The sequence below is a fragment of the Gambusia affinis genome, linkage group LG20, assembly GCF_019740435.1.
Source record: "Gambusia affinis linkage group LG20, SWU_Gaff_1.0, whole genome shotgun sequence".
Taxonomy (NCBI): Eukaryota; Metazoa; Chordata; class Actinopteri; order Cyprinodontiformes; family Poeciliidae; genus Gambusia; species Gambusia affinis.
Genome location: NC_057887.1, coordinates 9,680,540 through 9,702,936, shown reverse-complemented (window position 1 = coordinate 9,702,936; position 22,397 = coordinate 9,680,540). Strand labels below are relative to the sequence as shown.

The 22,397-nt window shown below is 38.2% G+C and overlaps 2 protein-coding genes across 3 annotated transcripts; one reads left to right on the top strand and one right to left on the bottom strand.

The window, feature by feature from the left end:
* The first annotated feature begins 441 nt into the window (after positions 1–441).
* tubgcp2 (tubulin, gamma complex associated protein 2) lies at positions 442–22,117 on the top strand. Of its 2 annotated transcripts, XM_044103123.1 has the most exons (20): positions 442–1,312; positions 3,096–3,182; positions 3,748–3,883; positions 11,260–11,423; positions 11,979–12,107; positions 12,270–12,437; positions 13,212–13,368; positions 13,469–13,676; positions 14,290–14,489; positions 14,761–14,950; positions 15,363–15,508; positions 15,595–15,775; positions 15,881–16,061; positions 16,855–17,027; positions 17,561–17,689; positions 18,403–18,523; positions 18,602–18,745; positions 19,666–19,767; positions 20,172–20,329; positions 21,779–22,117. In XM_044103123.1, the coding sequence occupies exons 4-20, from the start codon at positions 11,274–11,276 to the stop codon at positions 21,852–21,854; spliced, it is 2,613 nt and encodes an 870-aa protein (XP_043959058.1). In that variant the 5' UTR covers positions 442–1,312; positions 3,096–3,182; positions 3,748–3,883; positions 11,260–11,273; the 3' UTR covers positions 21,855–22,117. The 2 variants fall into 2 exon arrangements, with proteins under 2 accessions (XP_043959058.1, XP_043959057.1); XM_044103122.1 differs by lacking the exons at positions 442–1,312; positions 3,096–3,182; positions 3,748–3,883 and adding an exon at positions 10,788–10,896.
* On the bottom strand, positions 2,092–9,955 carry kctd2 (potassium channel tetramerization domain containing 2). The gene is made up of 6 exons (XM_044103127.1): positions 9,248–9,955; positions 7,612–7,720; positions 7,420–7,511; positions 7,184–7,279; positions 6,799–6,924; positions 2,092–6,247 (listed from the first exon to the last, which is right to left on the bottom strand). The coding sequence occupies exons 1-6, from the start codon at positions 9,608–9,610 to the stop codon at positions 6,218–6,220; spliced, it is 816 nt and encodes a 271-aa protein (XP_043959062.1). The 5' UTR covers positions 9,611–9,955; the 3' UTR covers positions 2,092–6,217.
* Positions 22,118–22,397: the final 280 nt, after the last annotated feature.

Genomic DNA, 22,397 nt, shown 5'->3' with positions numbered 1-22,397 from the left:
AATTTATATTGTTTTTAAAATGCTGCAGTCTATAAATAAATTGACATTGATGGTTAAGGTTGACAGATAAATTCATAAGTTGTTGTTGCGCTCACCAATGAAACATTTTAAAAGTGAATTAACTATGTTGTTTTGGAGATAAAACTGTTATTTTTTCTTAGTTTGAAGATATTGTGATAAATAAAATTCCTGCTATTTTTGTTTTGCATGCCTGAACTTATTTAATTAATTCCTAAGACATTATGGTCGGATTTCAGTCACAACCTGAAAGTCTGAGCTTATCAAGAGAAATGCAGACACGGCTATCTTTCTCCTCAAATGTTTAATCACTTTGTCTTCCTATTTGGATATATAATATAAAGTATATTATTAAAGTAGGATATCAGCCTGCATTTTCTTTAGTCAAACAAAAGCAATAAGTAGTCAGTGAGTCATGTTTTAAAACACAGACATATTTTTTTTATGATTACAAACCAGACAGGGCTTTGTTAAAATTGTTATATGTAAAGTAACAACATTGGTAGACAAAATTTGAAAAAATATAAAATAAATTAAAGTGAAACAAACAATTAAATGTTAAATGTTCTCCACAGTCTTCATTATCAATGTTCACATTTGACATCAATACTGTTGATAAATGAGCACAAAGTAAGTTAATATGTGACATTTCTAATACATCTAAATGAGTATATGCATGTGCATGTCCACAAACACATGCAGGTTCTTACAGGTTTACTGGTGAGTTGATCCACAAGACATTTTCAGTTTCTATATATTTATGTATTTATTTATTTATTTTTTGCATGGTCTTCTGCAGGTGGCAAAAACAAACAAACAAACAAACAAACAAAAAACTCCCTAACCCAAAACTTGTTGCGGAAAGGTCTCCAGTCTGACTGGCAGGTTAATTTATGTGTTCAAAACTACATACACGGCACAAAACAAACAAAGAAACAAAAAAACCAACAAATAACAGAACCATGTCGTCCATGAGTCACAAATACGTCTATTTGTTGACCAACTGTTCCACACAGAAATATACAACTTACAAACCACAGAGCCATGCCATCATCTTCGCCCCCCATCATGCTTCACATCAACTTTTAACCAACACAGAGGTCAGACGAAGTTCAGTACATAAGATTATCCTTAGAACAATGCATGCTCTTGTCTTTTTATGTGCCCTGGTACTTTTATTTTGGCAGTACTGTACAATATTTTGTATAGACACTAGTTATGATCAGGTCTTTTGCTCATTAACAGCATGTTTCTGTAGGCAGATAGTTGGAGAATCACACGGCAGTTCAGTAAGGTAAGTGGTTCCCAACATATTTGATCCCATAAAATAAAGCAGTAAAGAAAACCTAATACCACAGGATGGATCTTTGTTGCATCTGACTTTAATCTAAAACTTTTGTATCGTCTCTAAGCTTTTAATGAAAGCCTTCCAGAAAAACTGTGGCTGTGATCAGCATCATCACTGCTTTCAACTAAAAACTACAGCTAATTATCATCCCACCTCAAAGAATATCTATAACTCAAACGGTTTGCTAGCTGGAAGCTAAGATTAGCATGAGCTAAATGCCGATATCACTTTCACAGGGCTTTGTGCTAAATGCCAGGTAGTAAAGTGACAGCATATTTTTGCCATTTCAAATTCAATTTGTCTCAATACTAAAATTGCCATCAACATTTTAAAAAATATTTTTAAGAAATGTTTTTTGTTCAGGCTAACTGTGAGAAACGATGATTAGCATTAGCACTGCTAACATCAGTTCACAAAGATCCCTGAATTTTTACTTATTTTAAAAAAGCGTTTACCAAATTTGCTTAAACAGACTGACTTTGGGAACGCATTTATTTGCAATATGCAGAAGCTAGATCTTAAAGTCACAGCTAAAAAAAGTAAAATAAAATAAAAAATAAAAAGTCACAACTGATCCCAACTGGCTCAAATAATTACCATTGTCGGCAATGTTTTATTAGCATTATCTGAGGCAACCTTTGACAGTCAACAGTAATATATGCTTTCTAAATAGTAATTTAATTAATTATCTTAAATTAACATTGACTACCAAGATAGCTTATTAAAAAAAATCATATTTTAAAGAAGGTTTCCGTCATGCTAACTCTGGGAGACCATAATTAGCATCTTTCACAAAAATCTGTTTGAGGTCTAACACTGATAACACTGATAAAAAAGTTTCTAAACATGGAGCTAAATGTGTTTTAATCAAAATGATAGCTAACATTTTCCTTCAAGCACAAACCAGGTAAAATTGAGATTGGATCGATCTCTGACTTTAATAGGAACATTGTACAGTTTTAATATCAATCACTAACATATGAATTATTAAATGGGGATGTTAGCATGTCACTTAATAAAATATAAGCTGCAAAAGGATCTCAAGTTCTCAGTCAAATTGATTTCTTTTAAAAAGTGCCCTGCTGACGTTTTACTAAGATACAAGCAGTAGAAGAGAACTTTCTTTGTAAAACGAATGTGTTGTAAGTACACCCATTAAATAACTTTGAATATAAAATAATTCCAACTAATCTTTAGAAATGTTTATACCAGAAAGGGGCAAAGTGCAACTGAAAGTTGGGTGACGTAGCTCAAAATCAGTCAGTCCCAAAGGAAGCAGTCACTAATGCTAGCTAAAAACAATCCAAGGGATCATCTTAACCATTTGTGGGATTTTATCAGTTTTCCCAAACTGGTTTCACAAAGCAAATATGAAATTACACACGTCTGAAAGGCCAGAATGATTCAGTCCAGGCTTAACCATTCTTTATGATACAGTTTTTGTGCTGCTTTTTCAATCTAAAATTTTCCTTATGACAAAAGAAGCATGAAAATCTCACATTTTCTGATAAAGCTTGCAATTGTCCTCATTTGTCATTGGCTTGACATGCAGATGCTCACAGAAAACCTGTTTGGGGCACAACTGACAGTTGTTTTTTTTTTATGCGGCCAGAGAGCTGTAATGCCTATATTCGAAATGATTTTCATTTGGTTAAAAGAAAAAAAGAAAAAACACTACACACACTATACTTTAGGTAGAAACCTCCTGACTTTTTTATGGGTATGACAGGCACCTTCTCATAAAAGCGGAGTACTACTGAGCACAACACTGGTGAAAGGCACAACACTGAACAGACGAAGGGAAGCAACAGCCAAGGTAAGAAACCAAATACTCCTTCATGAAATGTTTGGGTATTTTTAACTGCAGGCTGTCTGCTCATAACCACTGTTAGCAGAATATAGTTTCACAACACACACACACACACACAGACCGAAGAAAGAGAAGGAAAGAAAACGTTGCCTCAAAGTTTGGGCTCCGAGTCCCAACTTAACAATAAGCATGAAAACACTGATTCTTATTTTTCTTCCCTCATCAAGATGCATCATTTTTGTTCATGCTTGATTTCAATGCCATAAATATGTTTATCTTAAGGGATGAAACATGAAGGCGATGAAAGCCAGTTGTATAGATGACCTGTGTTAAAAACTGTACCTGTTACCATGTAAATAGTGGAACCTCCAGGAGCTTCAAGGAGAAATAATTAAAATATGAATATGCTTTTAGCGTGCTGTATGAAAATAAAATGCATCAAGCTGAAAAGTGTTACAAAATAAATGTGATGCTGTTGTAGGGAGCAGGATTTCCCGTTACGAAGACATGCTGAGGTTTTAAAAAGTTACAGTTTCAAACGTGTAAATATTCCACCCTGTCGTTTCTACAGAATAGAGAAAGTGCCGAGGAAAGCAGAGATTTCTCCAGCTGTAAGGAGCATAGCACGCCCCCACCCCACCTGTTGCTGTTTGATGATATTCAATTGGCTGAAAAAAGGCGTTTCCCTTGACCAGAACAGCAGGAAGGTTTGATATTCTGCACATTCACTTGAAATGTACTGTTAATTTAGCCCAAGTCTTGGCTTCAAAACCAAAATATTCAGACATTATACATTTTGCACACCATGATAATCAACGTCAGCCTGTTAGCAGCAGTAAGCATAAATATTACTTTTCATCTTTTTATTTTTATTTTTTATAAAAGCAACTAGAACTATCGATACGTTTGCGTCTACTTTTTTTGTTTGCACATATACTGATACTGTGGTTACTTTTCTTAAGGTTATAGAACCAAAAGACTCTGATACCTTTTAGCGAGGCGGACCGGGCCAATGTTTTAAATTACTTATGGTCATCCATCAAGCAGGACATTTTAAAACAAAAAATAATCAGAAAACTTTGTTTTCTGCATTTTCTTTCAGTTAAAAAGAATAGTTTGGGTTCAAATGGTTGGTATGAACCATAAAACTATATTTCTAAGTTATCTCAACTAAATTAATACATTGATATTAGAATCCAAAAAGTGACACTCAAATTAACTAGATCCCTTGTACATCAGTAATATATTTAAAGCTTTTTTCCTGTTACCTTTTTTTTTATTAATGCTTACTGATATTTTTTCCTTTCAATCAACTTTCCATCAATATTCTTGGCTACAGCTTTCTGCCAACAAAGCTTTGTGACTTAATTTCTACATGGAAAGTGTCGACGAGCGTCTTCTGGACAACTTAAGTTTCCAGTCTTTATCATGATAACTACTGTGTACTATTTTTGGTGGTCTTATGTAATATTCAAATTTTCGGAAAAGCTGAATTTTTAGGTTCCCTTTGGCTAAAAGTCACTTTTATCAAAATGAACGAGCAGAGATCAACACTTGGAATATATCCCTCTTAGTAAAATAAATCAATATATAAACTTTTCAACTGTATTCTAATTTAATAAGATGAAACTGTATATTTCAAGAGAAAGCCTGCTAAGTTGCTGGCAACAAAAACAAAACAAAAAAAAACAGCTAAACAGCTGGTAAAAAAAAAGTAGCGTTTGATTTGAAGAGGATAAAAGTCAGAACACTTCTACTCTGAGAGGTTCTCTTACAAACTGCAAGTTTCCTGCATTGATGCAGGCTCAGGGTTTAAGTAGTAGCAGGACAGCTAGCTTGCGCCGCGGTTGCTACACATGCTGCAGACTTCGGGACGACATTTGGCTGCAAGGCTGAGAAGTAAACACAAGACGCAGCAAATGTGTTGAGGCAGATTACAGACTGGCCACGATTCGAACCTCGCCACGCTCTGACGCTCAGACGGCAACGAGCGAAAGGTTTCTTCATCCCTAATTACAATTTTAAGATATGCAATAGATCAAAGTAGGATATATTAGCTGTAAAACACCTTTTTTTGTTTCCTTTTTCTTTTCAGGTACACCACAGAAAACGTGCAGGTGAAAAGTGTGATATTTCAGTGATGGGCAGAAAGCATAGAGGCACTGCACACACAAACTCACACTCTAATGGGCGCTTAGTCTGGTAACAAAACTGATATTCCCCCCCCTTATTTATATAAACTCACCCACAAGAATATGTAAATATAGGACAGCTATGATACAGAAATCAGTAATTACACCATTTGCATTCAAAATTTCATATATTTTCATCTTGACGACTATATAGGTTTTAATATAGATTTCTTACATGCCTGAACAAATTTGTGCACTAGTGGAGTAATGGTCTGTTTTGAGTCAGCTGCTTTCTTTTGCGTGGAAACGTTCCAAATTTTCACAGATCAAAATGAGCCGCATACAGGAAACGGAAAAAATAAATAGTAATAAAAAAAAAAAGGGTCTCTTCCTTTTTCTCTGTGAGCCTTTAATGAGCAGAGAAGAAGCTGCACCTATTCGGCTCCGTCTCTAGAAGCAACGAGCAAATCTGCTGTGTCAAGGCTCCGTTTGCAGCCAGGGTTTTTTTTTTTTTTTAAATGGAGTCCTTTTAATTCCTTTATGCTCGGGTCCTGAGGAGTTTCTGCTGAACTGATCCAAATTTGTGACACACAGCGAACATCCCAGATCTGATAAAAGCCGCTAAAGGAAAAGAGGATTTATTCTGTGCATCTATCCAGTAGAGGTCAACAAAACTTCAATGTTGCAGCCAAAGAGGAGAATCGCCTCACTCGTCGTGTCTTTAAAACGGGAGAAGAAACGAGGAGAGAAGCCGGGATCGCCTTGCAACGCTAAAGACGAGGAGGCGTCAGGGAGCCTCCGCGGTTGAAAGGCACGCCGGAGGAGGGGGCAGCTGGCTGATCGATGATAACTGGAGTGTGCGCTCGTGTTTTTGATGAGGCTGTGGTTCCGCTCCGACTCACCGGCTCCTCACATCCGGGAGCCTCGCTCTTGAAGGATCTGAAGGCCAGAAGTAAAAGTTGAATTGAAAGAGAGTTTTGAAATTATTCTAAATCTTTGTTGTTGTTTTAAAGGCGAGTTAAAACAAGTTGAATGATTTAATTTAAAAAGTGAAACTTATTTTCACTTGAACAGAAAATAGATTGCAGTTTTCTGTTCAATCTCCAATTACAGATCTTTTAAAAGCCTGACCTGTCGATTCCGGTTTTGGCCAATTTTTTTTTGTCTGAAATATTGCTTAGCTAGAAAGTTGCTAAGTTGGCAACGGTGAGGTAACTATTGTTGCAAATGTGCAGATATGACCTGGTGGGTCGGTCTATCAGTCAAACCTGTCTCACGGCAAAGCAAAAGAGGGCAGTCTTTGATTTTTAGACCTCAGACAAAGTAGATAAGATTAGAAAATTAAGTAGATCATTTTCATTGACGAATCACCCAAAATGATCTTTGCATCCATACTTTGTACTGAGATTATTGGAAGTTAAAGCATTGGTAAAACTGGTTTTTATCATCCACATGTCCAGCTACCTGCTCAAAAGTTCCCAAACACCAACCTTGGCTTTCTCTGTGGGCTCGATAACGATGCCATTCGTTGAGTTGTTGAGTTCTCGGGAAACGACGCACAGAAACTCTGCCTGGTCCTCGTTCCCATAGTTGTAGGAGGAGCCAATGCTGATGAGCTGGAGACAAAAAAAAAACAACAGTTATACTTTTATAGAATTTTTTCTTGAAAAAATGTAAAAGTAAACTAAGAAGTTAATCATTGACATCAATGTCCTATAAATCCCTGTGTTTAAAGCTCCCTAAAGTTCAGCCTGTCTGCTACATATTTACCTTTGAGCATGAAATGTTGGAGTTAAAAGATTTTGCTTAAGCATCTGATGTAAAATTTTGTAGCGTTAGCTTCAAAATAAATGCCCGAAGCTTCTTTATCTGCACCTGCTCAAATTTCCAACCGTCCGACATGGTGGAGACCATCTGTGTGAGTTCCTCCTCTTGGCACTGCAGTACTCGATACACGTGCTTCACAGGGCCCTGAGGGACGCCGCACACACACACACACGCACACACATAAACATCAATCGTCTGAAAGCAAGCTCACAATTATTTAAGTTGTTTATGCACAACAAATGAGTCTGTTCAGCTGCTCTGTTGCCCGTTTGGTCTCACGTTACCTGAGATGTTCGGTTCTCATTGTCCCGTATTCGCTCTTTCACCAGCCTCACCAGGGAGGCGATGTTGTAGAACTCGGCTTCTTCGAGAACGCCTAAAACATTGGTGCATTTAAATTATTATATTTCCTTTGAATCAAGATTTTCAGATGGAGCTGATTACAGCGTTCACTGTCAGATGCTGTTCTGCGTTACCTTCCTCAGCCAGGTTCTTATCCATGATCAGCTTTCCGTGTCGAAGGTAATTCAGGATGGGGCCGAAGTATGTGGGGTCCCTGTCGATAAGGTAGGCTCCGGTCTCATCCTGTAATTAATCACACGACAGTGATCTGTCATCTTGCTCTGACTGTGCTGCATGGGAAACCCGAGCTTTACCAATGGACTGCATGGCATCAGTGTGGAACTGAAGACGAGTATTGGCACAAATACAATTTTGTTAGTTTTTTTTAAACAAGGAGGCAAAAAGGTATTTTTGTTTGCCGACTACTTTAAACTGATGCTTTGTTGAAGGATCTTATGATTCTGTTTAAGCATTCAGTCCTCTTCAGCTCACATCTGCCATCAATTATAGTGATTCTGATCATCCAGTGATAAAGTTCAGCTGTTCTGGAAGGAATTTCCTGGCATCTGATCGTTTCCATCCTTTTGCTAAAGCCATAGTTTCCACAGATCCAACAGCATTTTATACATGCAGTGGCACATCATCAGTAACTGTGGACAATTTGTTCCCCTCCATTATATTTAAGCACTTAAAGAACATTGTTTCATTTACTTGCTAGCCATATTGCTGTGGCTAAAAATGTTTGAACTTTGACATTGGCAACGACAAAACACTTCAGAGAAGTTTGTGAGGCGTATCGACGTAGACTGGAATGGTCAGATTTCTTTTTCTTTAGCACCAATTTAAAGTAAATTCATTTAAACCATAAGGTTTGGTTTTCTAAAGAACTCCAGGATTATTGCAAACTTTCAATTAGCCCAAATCTACCAGTTAGCCTCAACACACATGAACTTGCAGAACAGCCTTATACCATTGACATGGCTAAATGTAATACCAGTAATACTAGAGAGAAGAATAAAGAAAAACATCCTATTGCTCCATAGTCAAGAACAGAAAAGCTGTTGGAAAATCAACATCAAAAATAATGTGAGAGAGACTGGAAGGAGAGCCTCTGTACTGACAAACTGTGTCATTTTTAGGTGTTTTAAGAGGAATGCAGCATTTATTTGCTTTATGAGTGCTAGCTAAAGCAGAATGAAAAGACGAAGCATGTTACAAACAGCTTTGTGATGCTATTGTCTCCATAATTCATGGGCACAGCTAACAAACAATCAAGAAAATAAAATGATTCCATCTGGAAGAGCATAAAATACACTGTGATCAATACCAAGATACAGCATGTGTATGTGTCCTTCAGTTTACAATCAGATCTGTGAGAAGTAACCCTACCCCTGTACAAAAACTTGTACAATTGTTCATGTAAATCAAATATGTAAAACATTGTAAGACTTAAACTTCAACAAGGAGCCCCACTTATGTTGCTCAGGCGAATTGGAAGAAATTAAAAAATAGGTTGTACACATTTTGAGTAAATTAACATAAGTTCTGGAAAATATATACAATACAAAGAAATCGGCTTTTGAGGGGTCAACGCAGCCATTAGCCCAATTACAAAACAAACTTTTGGAGCAAAAAACCAAGTGCAGGTTTCATGATAGTAAGATGCCTTGTGTCCATCAGACTCAAGCTCTAGCTCCCCTTAAGACTGTGGTGTCATAGTGTTTTTATTGGTAGAAAACACCACTATGTAGTATCTTTAAGTGTACTCACTTTATCAGAATCCAGGTCAGGATCTTCTTGACACAGTCGGAACAAGAAAGACTTTGGATCCCTACACAATGTCTGTTTGGTCGTGATGAAGTAGGTCCCGCCAACATTAAGCCGAACCCACCGTGAGCCCGGCTTGTCCAACGGTTCGGACGGCGAGCTTGGGTTGCTCTTCAACGGAAAACCGAACACCGACCTGCCGCTGCCCCCGCTGCTGCCTCCTCCGCCGGGGCTAAGCTGGCTGCTGCTCCGCGGAGGAAGCAAGAGAGTGGGCGACGCCAGACGCATCGAACCCCGAACGTCGCGATGTTCGGGCTGCTCTATGGTCGCTGTTCCACTCGGCTCCATGACATGCAGTTCAGCCATTTTTTTCCCCCTTCTAAACAACACTCACGGCAGAACCGTTTAGCTAACGACCCACTGCGGGGAACCAGTTTCTCCCAGCCGACTGGTTGTAAACAGAGAGGGGGGATTGTTCTCCGAGGGCATCAGGGCGTTGCCGCCTCCACTTACAGACCACAGATTAGGACACAAATATGACCACTAGCAACTAGAAGACCTCTGCAGCCCTTTTGTTAATCAGTTCTTCCTCAGATACAGTAGTCATTATTTGCTATTCAAACGTTATTCAGAGAAGGGCAATTCTTCCGGGTTGTAACGTGATTACTGTTTACTTCCTCTATGTCATGGTTTTTCAAAATAAAAGCGTCCTTTGCTTACTCTGCACAGTGATTTTTTTGTTTTCTTTGCACAGGTACACGTGCAACAAAAAATATAGCTCTACATAATTTAACTGAAGCTAGTAAGACCAATAAAAACTTTTTTTTAATTCTGAAACTGTATGTTATGATTATCTATATTGACAGACAAGACTGCTTTACTTGACACAACGCTAAAAAGGTATCTGCAAAGGAAGATGGTCGTTCACAGCAATACAGGCCAGTACATTGCTGTCTGGGGAAAAAAACTAAGTAGAAAAGATAACCAGGGTATTGTTGCAGTTGAGTTTGGAATCAACATTTTCTGTGCAATAAGCCCTTAAACACCACTACAAAATAGAACATTACATCTAAATTTGTACCAAATTAACAAACAAAATAAGTAAGTAGTATTAAAAGCTTCAAATGTGATTTTAAAAAGATTACAACTGTTAATTGCGCACTCCACAAATGCCTACTTATAAGCATGGAAAATTAGATTAATAAAACCTTTCATTTATTATTCTATTGATCAAAGGCATGTAGATTTTTTTAAAATACTGCATTGGATTTCTCCTCTCTCTTATATCTCATTTCGTAATCATTTATTTACCTTTACAATTAGAAACCCACTGATGTATTTTTCATACTTTTAGCATTTTAGCTTTTTCCCATATTGTGACAAAACAAATTAAGAAATGAAAGCTTATCTAACTATGAAAGTCAAATAACTTTACTACTTCCTAACATTAACACTTAAAATGGTTATTGTATTTTCAGAACTTGATAAAACAAGAAAATGGAGCAGAGTCGTGCAGTGTGTGTTTTTGACCTCTAGGGGCCAGTGTTGAGTCCGTGATAGGAATGTTTTTAAACGAAGAAGCGGTATTTGAGTGGTGGTGGGCGCGTTTGGTATCTATGCAGTTGAAATCTGTTATTTAATTGGACCAACAGGTATTGTACCAACCTTAGAGTTTTGCTATATGTATATATTACGGCTTAGGACAAGGGTGTAATCTTGTTATATTTTGGTGTTTATTGTTTTATTTATTAACTGGGTAAACTATCAACTATTTAGCATCTACATCTTGCAGGCTAGTTAGCTTTTTAGCATCAGAAAACGTAAACTGCAGCTGCGCGTCATCGTTGTTAAGTGGAACAAACAGCTTTTAAAATTGTTTAGAATCCAGTTATCTTAGGATAAGCTTGCTAAGACTATTGTCCATTTTAATCAGCAGCTCTGATGCAGATGTTTCTCTGAAGTAGAGCTTAGCTAGTCCCAACCTCTCTACTTAAACGTAATGAAATGTCTTTCAGCTGCCACAGCCATCATGAGTGAATTCAGGATCCACCATGATGTGAACGAGCTGCTCAGCCTCCTGCAGGTCCGAGGAGGGGATGGGGCGGAGGGATATATCGACCTGCTGCAGAAGCACAGGACTCCTTATGTCACCACCACAGTCTCTGCTCACAGTGCCAAGGTGAGTCACACACACCATGAAACATGTAAAGAGGACAGAAACGAGGTCCAAAACCATCCTCTGTTCAGTTGCATCCATCTATGCTGGTAATTTTTTTTTGTTGATGTTACTGTTTTTTTACTGCCTTCTGAAAATTTTAAATATTTATATATTTTTCAATAGAATTAAATTTTGATGTATACTTGGGTATCACAAACTATACTCGGAGTTACAATATGATTTTGTATTCATTAATGAAAGGAGACGCAAGGTTTCCCTAAGCCCTGTGGTTGGGGCACTCGGGCAGTCATTCATGCAACGGCCTGCTGTATTTTTCAGTTAAAAAATGTTTAAAGTTCAATAACACAATGATGTTATTGAAAGATTAATATCTGAAAACCAACTATAAAATCTTAAAAATGCAAACATTTGAAAAAAACTTAAATAAGTAATGCTTAGCCTGATGGGTGCACAAGTAAAGCCCCGCAGGCTTGTAATACACTGGGAAAACTCTGGAGATATGTTGCCAGGAAAATATTTTGTTTTTAAATTAAATTTATTTTGTATAATTTTCAGGTGAAATTAGCAGAGTTCTCAAAAACACCTGAAGACTTTCTGAGGAAATACGAGGAGCTGAAGTCCAAAAATGTCCGTAATCTTGACCCTCTGGTATATCTGCTCTCCAAACTTTGTGAGGATAAAGAGGTAATGTGTGAAAACAAAGCATATTTGGAGGGATTTTTTTTTCTTTTTGTTTTCTAAATTTTCTTTTTTCAAACATTGTATAGAAACATTTTACCTGCTAAACATAGAATTTTTTCAGTGTCAGTAACCTTTCCACCTGCTTTTGCTGTGTTTATATTTTAGACACTTCAGTCTCTACAACAGAATGCCAAAGAGAGGTCAGAGTCTTCAAACCCAACCACCGCCACCAGTTACACTCTGCCTCAAACCAGCACAAAGATGTCCATGCAGGAGCTGGATGAACTGCGGAAGAAGCTCGGCAACGTGACGGCCAGCTCCAACGCCCCTTTGGTGAGTTTAAAAAAAAAAAATTTGTCTAGTGACTGGAGGCGGATGATTCTCATCTTCTTTGGTCCCGACTGGTTGGCAGCTCAAAAATCTGGTCATTTTCAAATCGCTGAGCTGACTGTAGTCACAGCTACCAGGTTGCCATGACAACAGTTTTAGGTGTGGATGCTTACTGAGTAAAGACGTCTCAAAGGTATTTTATTATTATTTTTTTTACTGGTATTTAAAATGAAATTAGAGGAAGCTCAGAGATGTATGAAACTATTAAAAGAATTATTATTTTTTTTACGATATCTAGTGACATATTTACTGCTCATTATCACTGCAAGAGAGTGAAAAATCAATCGCTTAAAGCCTGTTTAAAAGGATAGTAAAACCATATTTTCAAAGGGACGCCTCTCGCATTCTTGATGTCTCTGCTTATAGTGTAAATACTCACGTGACATGTCAAAACGATAGGTCAAAAAATACAGATTCCTTTTTTAATAACTTCTTACATCTCTGTACTTTTTGTGACTTTAGTTTTATAACACCTCGTCGCTAACGCTGAGTCTTCTTCCTGCAGTTTCAACATTCCTACTGAAGAGTTGTGTTGTGGGCACAACCTGGCAGTGTTTAATTTCATTTGATCACTTGTCAGGGGGAAAAAAAAAAAAAAAATCAGGCTTTTTAAGACTCGGATCATGCTGAAGATCCTCCACATCGCAATCATTTCTGGAACAATTTGTAGTCCAGCAAAATTTCTCGCGTTGAATTTTTTTTTTTTTGTGACCTTAGCCTGCTGAAGTCACACGGAAGATGCTGAGAGACAAACACAACAAGAAGAACCCCACACAGCCCAACCCCGTGTTTCCTAACTGGGTCTACGACCGTCCCGCTCTCATCGGAGACTTCATCACCAGCCCTGCTCCTGCAGATCAAGCTGTCACCATCGGTACACACGGCGCGGGCTGTCCTTCTGATTTATGCCACTTGTGTGTTGCTGTGCTGATTCCTGTGTACATTTTTTATTTTTTTTTACCTCGTGTGGCCAGGCACGTTGCCCCTCCCCTCTCAGGAGCAGTTTGTGGTTGAGGATCTGCTGTTCGTCCTGGTTGGGGTGGACGGACGGGACATCACCGCTCAGCCTGTCCTGGGGAGGCAGAACCGCTCTTTTATAGTTGATGCAACGCTGGACATGTCCATCAAGGAGCTGGTTAACAGAATATTGCCAGTCGCATCATATTACTCCACTGTAACACGGTAAAAAGAAGAAACAGAATCTCAGGTTATCATTTTCATGATTACTCTGTAATCATCAACATTAACAGAAATAAACGCTTAAAATCTACTGCTTTATGATTTTAAAAAACTGCAGATGTAGGTAATTTTGGACTTCCTTCCTCATTTAAGTAAATACTCCTTTTAATGGCGTCATCTCTATATTATGCTCCTCTGTTGTTGTTCTCTCTCACTTGTAATAATCAAATTTTGGTTTTCCTACATCTATGTTACATGATTAGATCTTAAAAATTACAGAAATTGCTAACTTACTGTGGTCTTTGTTTAGTCACTTTTCTTCCGAGTAAAAATGCTCAGAAATTAAATGATGTCTTTACTCACTTGAAGCTGTAGAATATATTTGCTACTAAGGATTAAGAGCTCGGGGAAAACCCTGAAAAATGTGTCAGAATCCAGAAAATAATTCATAAGACGTTTACTCTGCTGTGAAGTTACAATATAAACCACATGCTGACTGACTGGATCTGTTTTCGAGAGATCCCAAATAGCGGGGAATGATGAAATACCAAGAAGGCTGAACTTTTAAACGTGATTCTTTTCGATCTGCTTGAAAGAGCTTGGATGTGTTTTCCAGGTTCATTGAGGAGAAGTCGTCCTTTGAGTACGGCCAGGTGAACCACGCTCTGACGGCGGCGATGAGGACCCTGATGAAGGAGTACCTGATTCTGGTCACTCAGCTGGAGCACCTCCAGCGGCAAGGCCTTCTGTCTCTGCAGAAACTCTGGTTCTACATCCAACCCACCATGAGGACCATGGAGATCCTGGCGTCTATCGGTAAGAAGCCGGACGCTCTTTTGATCTGGTATTTGACTCTGTAGTCCCTGCTTCTAGCTGCAGTTTCAACCAGGTTTGTCTTGCCTGACGTTCTCACTAGAGGGCGCCGCAGGCACAAACAGCAAAATGCACACCTGCTTTTAATAAAGCAATTTTCTGTTCTTCAGAAGACCTTTTAAAATAACAGTAGTCATGTATTGCCTCATGAATGGCAACAGCTGTAGCTGAAATGACTCTCACTAACCGTTTTCTGTAAAAATACAATTTTCAGCTTCTTCTTTGGACAAAGGGGAATGTATGGGCGGAGCGACACTGAGCCTTCTTCATGACCGGACCTTCAACTACACGGGCGACAGCCAGGCCCAGGAGCTGTGCCTCTACCTCACTAAAGCAGCCAGCGTCCCCTACTTTGAAATCCTGGAGAAGTGGATCTACAGAGGAATCATCAAGGATCCCTACAGGTTCATACAGCAAAATCAGAAAGACAAAAGTATTTTCTTTATATTTTTACATGAATCAGTGGGAAAAAAAAAGCCATAGGAAAGTATGGATTATTTAAACCTTGTCAAATTTGACCTTGTTACAACTTTTTCTTCTACGTTTGCATAAAAGCAAAGAAGAAAAATAGTTTTTTGTTTTTAAAACAAAAATAAATATGATTCTAACCTCTTACCTTAATACACTTAAGAAACAAATATTTATCATTTTCTGCTCACCTAGCAATTTATGCAATACTTTGTGTGGGTCTATGTCAGAATGGCAACGAAATGCAAAGTCTGTGGTTGTAATGTAACAAAATATGAAGAAGTATGATGCTGCAAAAAAAGACTTGAGGATGTTCTTAGTGTGTGTCTGCATTTTGTTGCTGCACAGCGAGTTTATGGTGGAGGAGCACGAGCTGCAGAAGGAGAAAATCCAGGAAGATTACAACGACAAATACTGGGATCAGAGATACACCATCGTACAGCACCGGATCCCCTCTTTTCTCCAGAAAATGGCCGACAAAATTCTGAGCACAGGTAAGAACAAGCAAAAGCATGAAGCGGCTTTTTAGTTCCTGTGTTTTAACGGTTGTTTTGTTGTTTTTTTTTTTACTGTTTTATAGGAAAGTACCTGAATGTGGTGCGGGAGTGCGGCCGAGATGTGACGTGTCCGGAGGCCAAGGAGGTGCTGTACACGCTGAAGGAACGGGCCTACGTGGAGCAGATAGAGAAATCTTACAACTACGCCAGCAAGGTCCTGCTGGACTTCCTCATGGATGAGAAGGAGTTGGTTTTACGTCTCAGGTGAATGACGGAGAGATGCTGCATTGAAAGTTTTTTCTCTCCTTTGAGTGAAACAACTCAACCTACCGACCTGAAATCATAAGCGTTCCACTTTATGTCCACCAGGTCAATCAAGCACTACTTTTTAATGGACAAAGGAGATTTCTTTGTGCACTTCATGGACCTGACAGAGGAGGAGCTAAAGAAACCGGTTGATGACATTGTTCCTCCCCGACTCGAAGCGCTGCTGGAGCTGGCTCTGAGGATGAGCACGGCCAACACCGACCCCTTCAAAGACGACCTGAAGGTGGGAGAAAGTCGTATTTCTGCTTTCCTTATGGTTGTGTCAACATGGTTCAGTTTCAGCCAGGTCATGCAGAAACAGCCTGAGGTTGGAACATTTAACAAAGTTAATCATCAGGGAACACTTAAGTACAAGTGGAGAGTCTTTACGTCAATTTCATCGCCTTGCTCATACACACCCCTCGGTTTCCACACAGCCTGGGAAAATATGGAATTTCAGTCCTTAATTTTCCAGGAAAAATGAAGGAATCCTTCCTTCCTTCAAGGATGTTTCCAGCTGGCACTCACTGAGAGCGTCTGTAATCAGAACTATGACTATAATAGTAATAATAATTATAATAGTAATGGAGGTAGTTGGGTTGCACTCTAAGAGAAAAATTCAAATGATTGATTTTATATATATATATATATATATATATATATATATATATATATATATATATATATATACTGTCTGGGAGTCTAAGTGTCCCAGACAGTCAGTAGTTTTTCCAGGTTCAGTACCAGAACTCCGAGAAATTTAATGTCTATCTTTAAACCTGGGAATTTGAATATGGAAAAGTATGGACTGCTTATGTTTTTTTCATTTAAAATGTTTAACATTAAGTGAGCTAGAATTAAATCTTCCCTTAATTTTGTAGTTTTTGTGGACAGCAAGTTAAATTGTTTAGTTCTTATTGGAGGAAAGAATAAATCAACAGAAAACAAGTGGGAAAAAAAAACAACCCGAACTCTTCATGCCCTACAATGTAAATCATTGCTCACTTTTTTCTGATGTCCACCTTCTCTGTCCTCAGATCGACTTGATGCCTCATGATGTCATCACTCAGCTGCTGCGCGTGCTCGCCATTGAGACCAAGCAGGAGAAGGCCATCATCAACGCGGAGCCCACCGATGGGGCCCTCAGCGGCCTGGAGGCTTTCTCCTTCGACTACATCGTCAAGTGGCCGCTGTCACTCATCATCAACAGGTTCCACTTAATCACACTTAAACACAGATTTTTTGGGGGGATTTTTTATTTTGTATTTCAAACTTAAAATAGCGTTGAACAGAAATCTGCAAACATAACCTCCAGTTTCGAATGACTTTCCTGGAGAAACGTTGGGATTTAGTTACAATTCAAAGTGGTGGCTGATGACTGTGAAGCAGAAATGTTGTAAGACTTGAGCAGCTCAAACTGAAATGTAAACAGAAAACCTTGAACATCACGGCTGATGTTGGTTCAGCTGAATAATTTGATGAAAAATTGATGGAAAAGGTGACATTTAACATGTGAAAGCCCCTAACCTTAACGCAGAAGAAAACTGAAGCAAATGTCTAAATAGAGACGCTGTCATCAGGATTTTTTTTTATAGGTTGAGACTTCATTTATTAATTGATTCCACTAGTTAATAGTGGATTATTGTCAAATCCAATCAGGTATTTATTCAAATCCGTGAAACCTTTTTACTCGTTTGGTTGGGATTAAGTAAAAAGCTTTAGCAATCCTTTTTATTCTTTTAGGAAAGCTCTGACCAGGTACCAGATGCTTTTCAGACACATGTTTTACTGCAAACATGTGGAGCGGCTGCTGTGCAACGTCTGGATCAGCAACAAAGACTTCAAGTTGTATTCTCTGCCTTCTGCTAAATGGTGAGTTTTAAGAATTGAATGTTTTCCAAAGGCTGAGCGAAGGTAGAAAAGTGCAAACAAAAATGGACCAGGAAATACGTGATGCAAAATGAATTTACAGGGTGAGAGGTGACATACACGTTGTGGATTTAATGAGAAAACGTTTCCTTCAGATGAAAGGCTTGAGGCTTGACTTTGGAGTTTGAAAAACAAAACAAAGCAACAAAAAAAAAAAATAAAACGACTTGTGAACGTCTCTGCTGTCTGTATGGATATAACTCTTTCATAATTAAACCTGATACATATTTCAATGCAGTTCCAGGTAATCATATGCAGATAAAATCTCTCCTGCTCCAGAGAGCTAACACTTTATTTTGAACAACTTAACACTTAGAATAATATTTAAGCTGCTTTGTGCAGCCTAGTCCTACTCTGTGGGAAAATAATGTTTAGATTCTGTTATTCCAGGGGTAAAAAAAACAAAAACACAATCCCCCCCAAAAAATGTGGGAATCATCTGAAATCAAGATATAACCTGGGATTTAACCGGGTCATCCCTATTTATTATTATTAGACATTAGTCATAGAAACTCATGACACAATAATCATACTTGTAATGAGAAATTGATGCAAATACTGTAAAAATGTTGAAATCTTTACAAAATGCCCTTAGAAGACACATAAAAAGGAAACCTAAAGTGGTAATATTTGAGCTAAAGATGATCTTTGTGCAGGTTTGCAGCTGCGTTCGCCCTGCGCCAGAGGATGCTCAACTTTGTTCAGAACATCCAGTACTACATGATGTTCGAGGTGATGGAGCCGACCTGGCACATCATGGAGAACAACCTGAAAACCGTGAGGGGAATCGTTTCAACAAATCCTCACGCAGGTCTAATCCGTTTCCAGTGCTGACTGTTTGCTCTCCTTCGTCAGGCTTCGAACATCGACGATGTTCTGTGCCATCACACCAGCTTCCTGGACAACTGTTTGAAGGACTGCATGCTGACGAACCCCGAGCTGCTCAGGATCTTCTCCAAGCTCATGTCCGTCTGCGTCACGTTCACTAACTGCATACAGGTCTGTGGAAGTGAGAAAATAACAAGAAAAAAAAATAAATTGAGCAACTTAAACTATAGGATTCAAACAGCCGACGTCTCGGATAAATTATACTCACACATCAGGAAAGAAGTTTCAAAAATAGACTGAAATAATAAAAAAAAAACATGAATCCACAGGATGTGGCTGTTTCCTGTTCTGACAGAAGCTCAGTATGTAACTGTACATTTGAAAGCAGATATTTAGATACACTAGATACACTTTTTTTTTCATTGTTGGACAGTAATTCAGACTGAACCTTTTCTGTTTTAGATCAGCAGGATTCATCCTTAAAAAGTATTGAGTCAATAATTCATGCATTTAAAATTGGGAGGAAAAAAGATAAGTTGGCCTTAAAATTGTCAATCACATGTCTTAGTTTTTATTGTGGCACAATTTAAGACTATGTAGTTTTCTTTTAGTGTTAATTAATTAGAAATTGTAGTTGTGTGCAGACATCTGCACCGAGTTCTGTGCGTTGAGGCGGTTGAGGCTACCACTACCCAATACACCTCTGTTGGCTAGGTAGGGTGAAATCTGCTACTTTATTAAAGCCATCATGGGTAAGAGTAAATTTTATGTTCATCGTAGCCATTGGATCCCTTCTGTTGCAATATGTATCTTTTATTTAATGCATAATGGTCTTAAAACGTTTTACATTTGTGTTGGTGAAACTTGCAGATTTTTATTAATTTTTTTCTTTCACCCCGAACTCAAAGATTTTTGTACATTTGCTTAAACTTGCTTGACTTGCCTTTAAACTGTGCAAGTTAGGTTTTTCTCCTAGTGCATTTGTAAAGACTAGTCTGGATTTTTATTTAGCTTTCTGAGATCTGATTTCTTCCTCTGAGCTGCCTGCAAAGTAATATTCTGTCTCTTTTGTGTTTTCTTGGGTCTTGTAGACATTTACCCAGAGCATGAGGTTGGAGCGCCTCTCCCACGAACAGGGAGCGGTGGCCAGACCTGCAGCTGCGAGCGAACAGCTGGATGAGACGGAGAAAAAGGTATTTAAAGACGATGCTCCTTACAGCTCTGTCCTCTTAGAAACTCACAGTGCTGCATTTAATGGTAAATTGAGATGTTTTTATTTCATTATGTTGTACCAAATATGAACCGAAACACTTCAGTCTACTTTGTTTTAATAGTTTTTCACTGAACGTGTGTTAGAAATTATAAAATTAACCTCTGCAGTAGAAAGTAGGTTGCAGTGTATTGACCAAAAGGAAAACAAAGTGATATAGTTACCATGTAGGCACCGGGAATGAATGAGTTACTGTTAATTTAACCTTCCAGTTCAATTAAGTCAGATTCACTAAACCAGAAAGTGAAAAATGCCATCCATCCATTGCCCACGCATGTGAGCGGTTTTGGTTGATCGTCCGGTTTGCGTTTCTCTTTGCTGCTTCAGTTTTTAGCCGAGCACGGCCTCCAGTCAGACGCCAGCTTCGAGGCCACCATCGTCAAGTTCGACAGCAACTTTAGCATGATGCTGCTGGACCTGCTGGACAAGCTGAGCATCTACAGCACCAACGACTGCGAGCACAGCATGATCAGCATCATCTACAGGTTAACCCTTTCACAGCTCTTACGCTTCCCTTCACCGTTTCCCAGAGCAAACCGGGTTTTGTAACTTCTCTTTTTAATCTGGATGATTCACAACCTTGGCAAATGTGCTGCTTATTTTACTTTAAGCCTGGTGTTTCTCAAACATTTAGAAATCTAACCCAATAACAGGTTTAGAGACCTGTGACCCCAGAAATACATTCTTAATAGGTGAGTCAAATGTATTTGTATAGCGTCATTCATACACAGTTTATTAAAAGTGTTGGAAAGGAAAGTACACAAAAATTACATTTAAAAAAATGCAATATTTAAGGACTACAATTAAAAAGCCAAGAAAATCTCATTGAATCCACTTTGGACCAAAAGCGTTTAGTTTTGTCTTTTCTGCATTAAACTGGAGTGGATTCTGGCCCCTTTCCTCCTTTTAATGGGCATAGTCATCAATGACAGAAAGAAACTGTGATCATGCATTGAAACAGAAGTTGTGTGTCATCAGCTTAAGTGTGGGACGTGGTGGTTGTAATGCTCTGCCTTAGAGAGAGCAAAGAGATACTGAATCGAAGCGGCTTGAAAGTGAAACCTTGAGGATGATGTGATCTTTTCTAGAATAATTTCAACCAAAAAAAATCATGCCCACTTTTTCATTCCCATCGCTGCTGTAACATTACAATGATAGTTATGGTAAATATGGAAGTCAAAGGATGACCAGATGTATTTTCTCATGTTCTCATTGCATCCAAAACTTTAATGTATTTGGTTTGAATTTCATGTGATAGACCAACACAAACTAGTGGAAAATTATGAAGTGGAAGATGTGGTTTTCTAATATATTTTTTTAACAAATATAAACATCTGAGATGTGTGTCTGGATTCAACATCTGTGCTCTGATAGTCCTAAAACAGGTTCACCTTCCCACAAAACAAACTCCCCCAAACTTTCCACTACAGACGTGTAACAGGAATAGAACAGGATGAATACAAACACTTACCACTATTTAGAGTATTTAGATACTTCGTAATTTTTACATCATTTGCATGAATGCCAATAAAATTTTTGAACATTTGAACTTGTGATTGCAACTTGACAAAATTACAATCACAAGTTGGTTGATTGTAACTTGAGATCTTTTGCACAACTTTCAAAAAACGTTGGCATAAATGTTTTTGTTAATATAAAGTAGGCCTTATGTACTTGGTTTTATTTTCATAAAGCATGTAAAGGGGGATAAGCAGAAAGAGTACCACATATTTTTCCTTTCTGCTATTTATATATTCACAAAGTCATTTATCGTATGCTGGTTTAATTGATCAACTTAAGCAGCTTTATTATTACATTGTGCAGTTAAAGTAACAATGATTTTTCATCAGTTTCAAATGGTTTTAAAAGGAAACCATTTTCCTTTCAGAACACACGCAAACACATTATTAACCCCGATGTGTTTGACTCCACAGGCTGGACTTTAACGGATTCTACACAGAGCGGCTGGAGAGGATGGCTGTGGAGCGCAGTCAAAAAGCTGCAGCGTAGCATGTATTCTCCTGGGTTTGGAAATAAAATGTCATTCTGCAATAAAAGGACCTCTCCTCATGGCTGTGCATCACTCAAAGCGCACCCTTTAACCACTGATACATCCATGTGCATATTGCTATACAATATTATATGAAAAGTAGTTTTAATGTGCAGAGTGATATTAATGCTTCAGCTTTGAGAAATGTAACTCACTGTTGGTAACTTATTTTATCTGTATAGTGGAAATGTGTATTTGAAGTTAAATAAAACTTGTGATCTTTTGTCAGCATTTTTTGTATTTAAAAAAAAAATCCTCATGTGAACAACGTCATATGCATTAATTTGTTAGTTTAAGAAAAATGCATAAATTGTTTTGCTGGTTTGTTTGCTTCTATGTTGGTCAATTGCACACACAACTTTAAGAATCTAACAGGAAATGCTTTTGTGAATTCAGAATAAAAGCCCATGATTAACCACAAAGAAAACCGCTGTTGGAGCAAGAGTTGGAGAATTTCAAAAGGAATTTAAAACTACTTTCACCCCTGAAAAACGGTGACAATC

What these genes read in the sequence shown, in the direction of transcription:
- kctd2 (XM_044103127.1), bottom strand. Translation starts at nt 9,610, where the DNA reads ATGGCTGAACTGCATGTCATGGAGCCGAGTGGAACAGCGACCATAGAG. An exon ending in TAAGAACCTGGCTGAGGAAG is followed by an intron (nt 7,512 to 7,611) that starts GTAACGCAGAAC and finishes CCAATGTTTTAG; the next exon opens with GCGTTCTCGAAGAAGCCGAG. An exon ending in ATGAGAACCGAACATCTCAG is followed by an intron (nt 7,280 to 7,419) that starts GTAACGTGAGAC and finishes GGCGTCCCTCAG; the next exon opens with GGCCCTGTGAAGCACGTGTA.
- tubgcp2 (XM_044103123.1), top strand. Translation starts at nt 11,274, where the DNA reads ATGAGTGAATTCAGGATCCACCATGATGTGAACGAGCTGCTCAGCCTC. An exon ending in AACTTTGTGAGGATAAAGAG is followed by an intron (nt 12,108 to 12,269) that starts GTAATGTGTGAA and finishes TTTATATTTTAG; the next exon opens with ACACTTCAGTCTCTACAACA. An exon ending in TCTCTGCCTTCTGCTAAATG is followed by an intron (nt 17,690 to 18,402) that starts GTGAGTTTTAAG and finishes ATCTTTGTGCAG; the next exon opens with GTTTGCAGCTGCGTTCGCCC.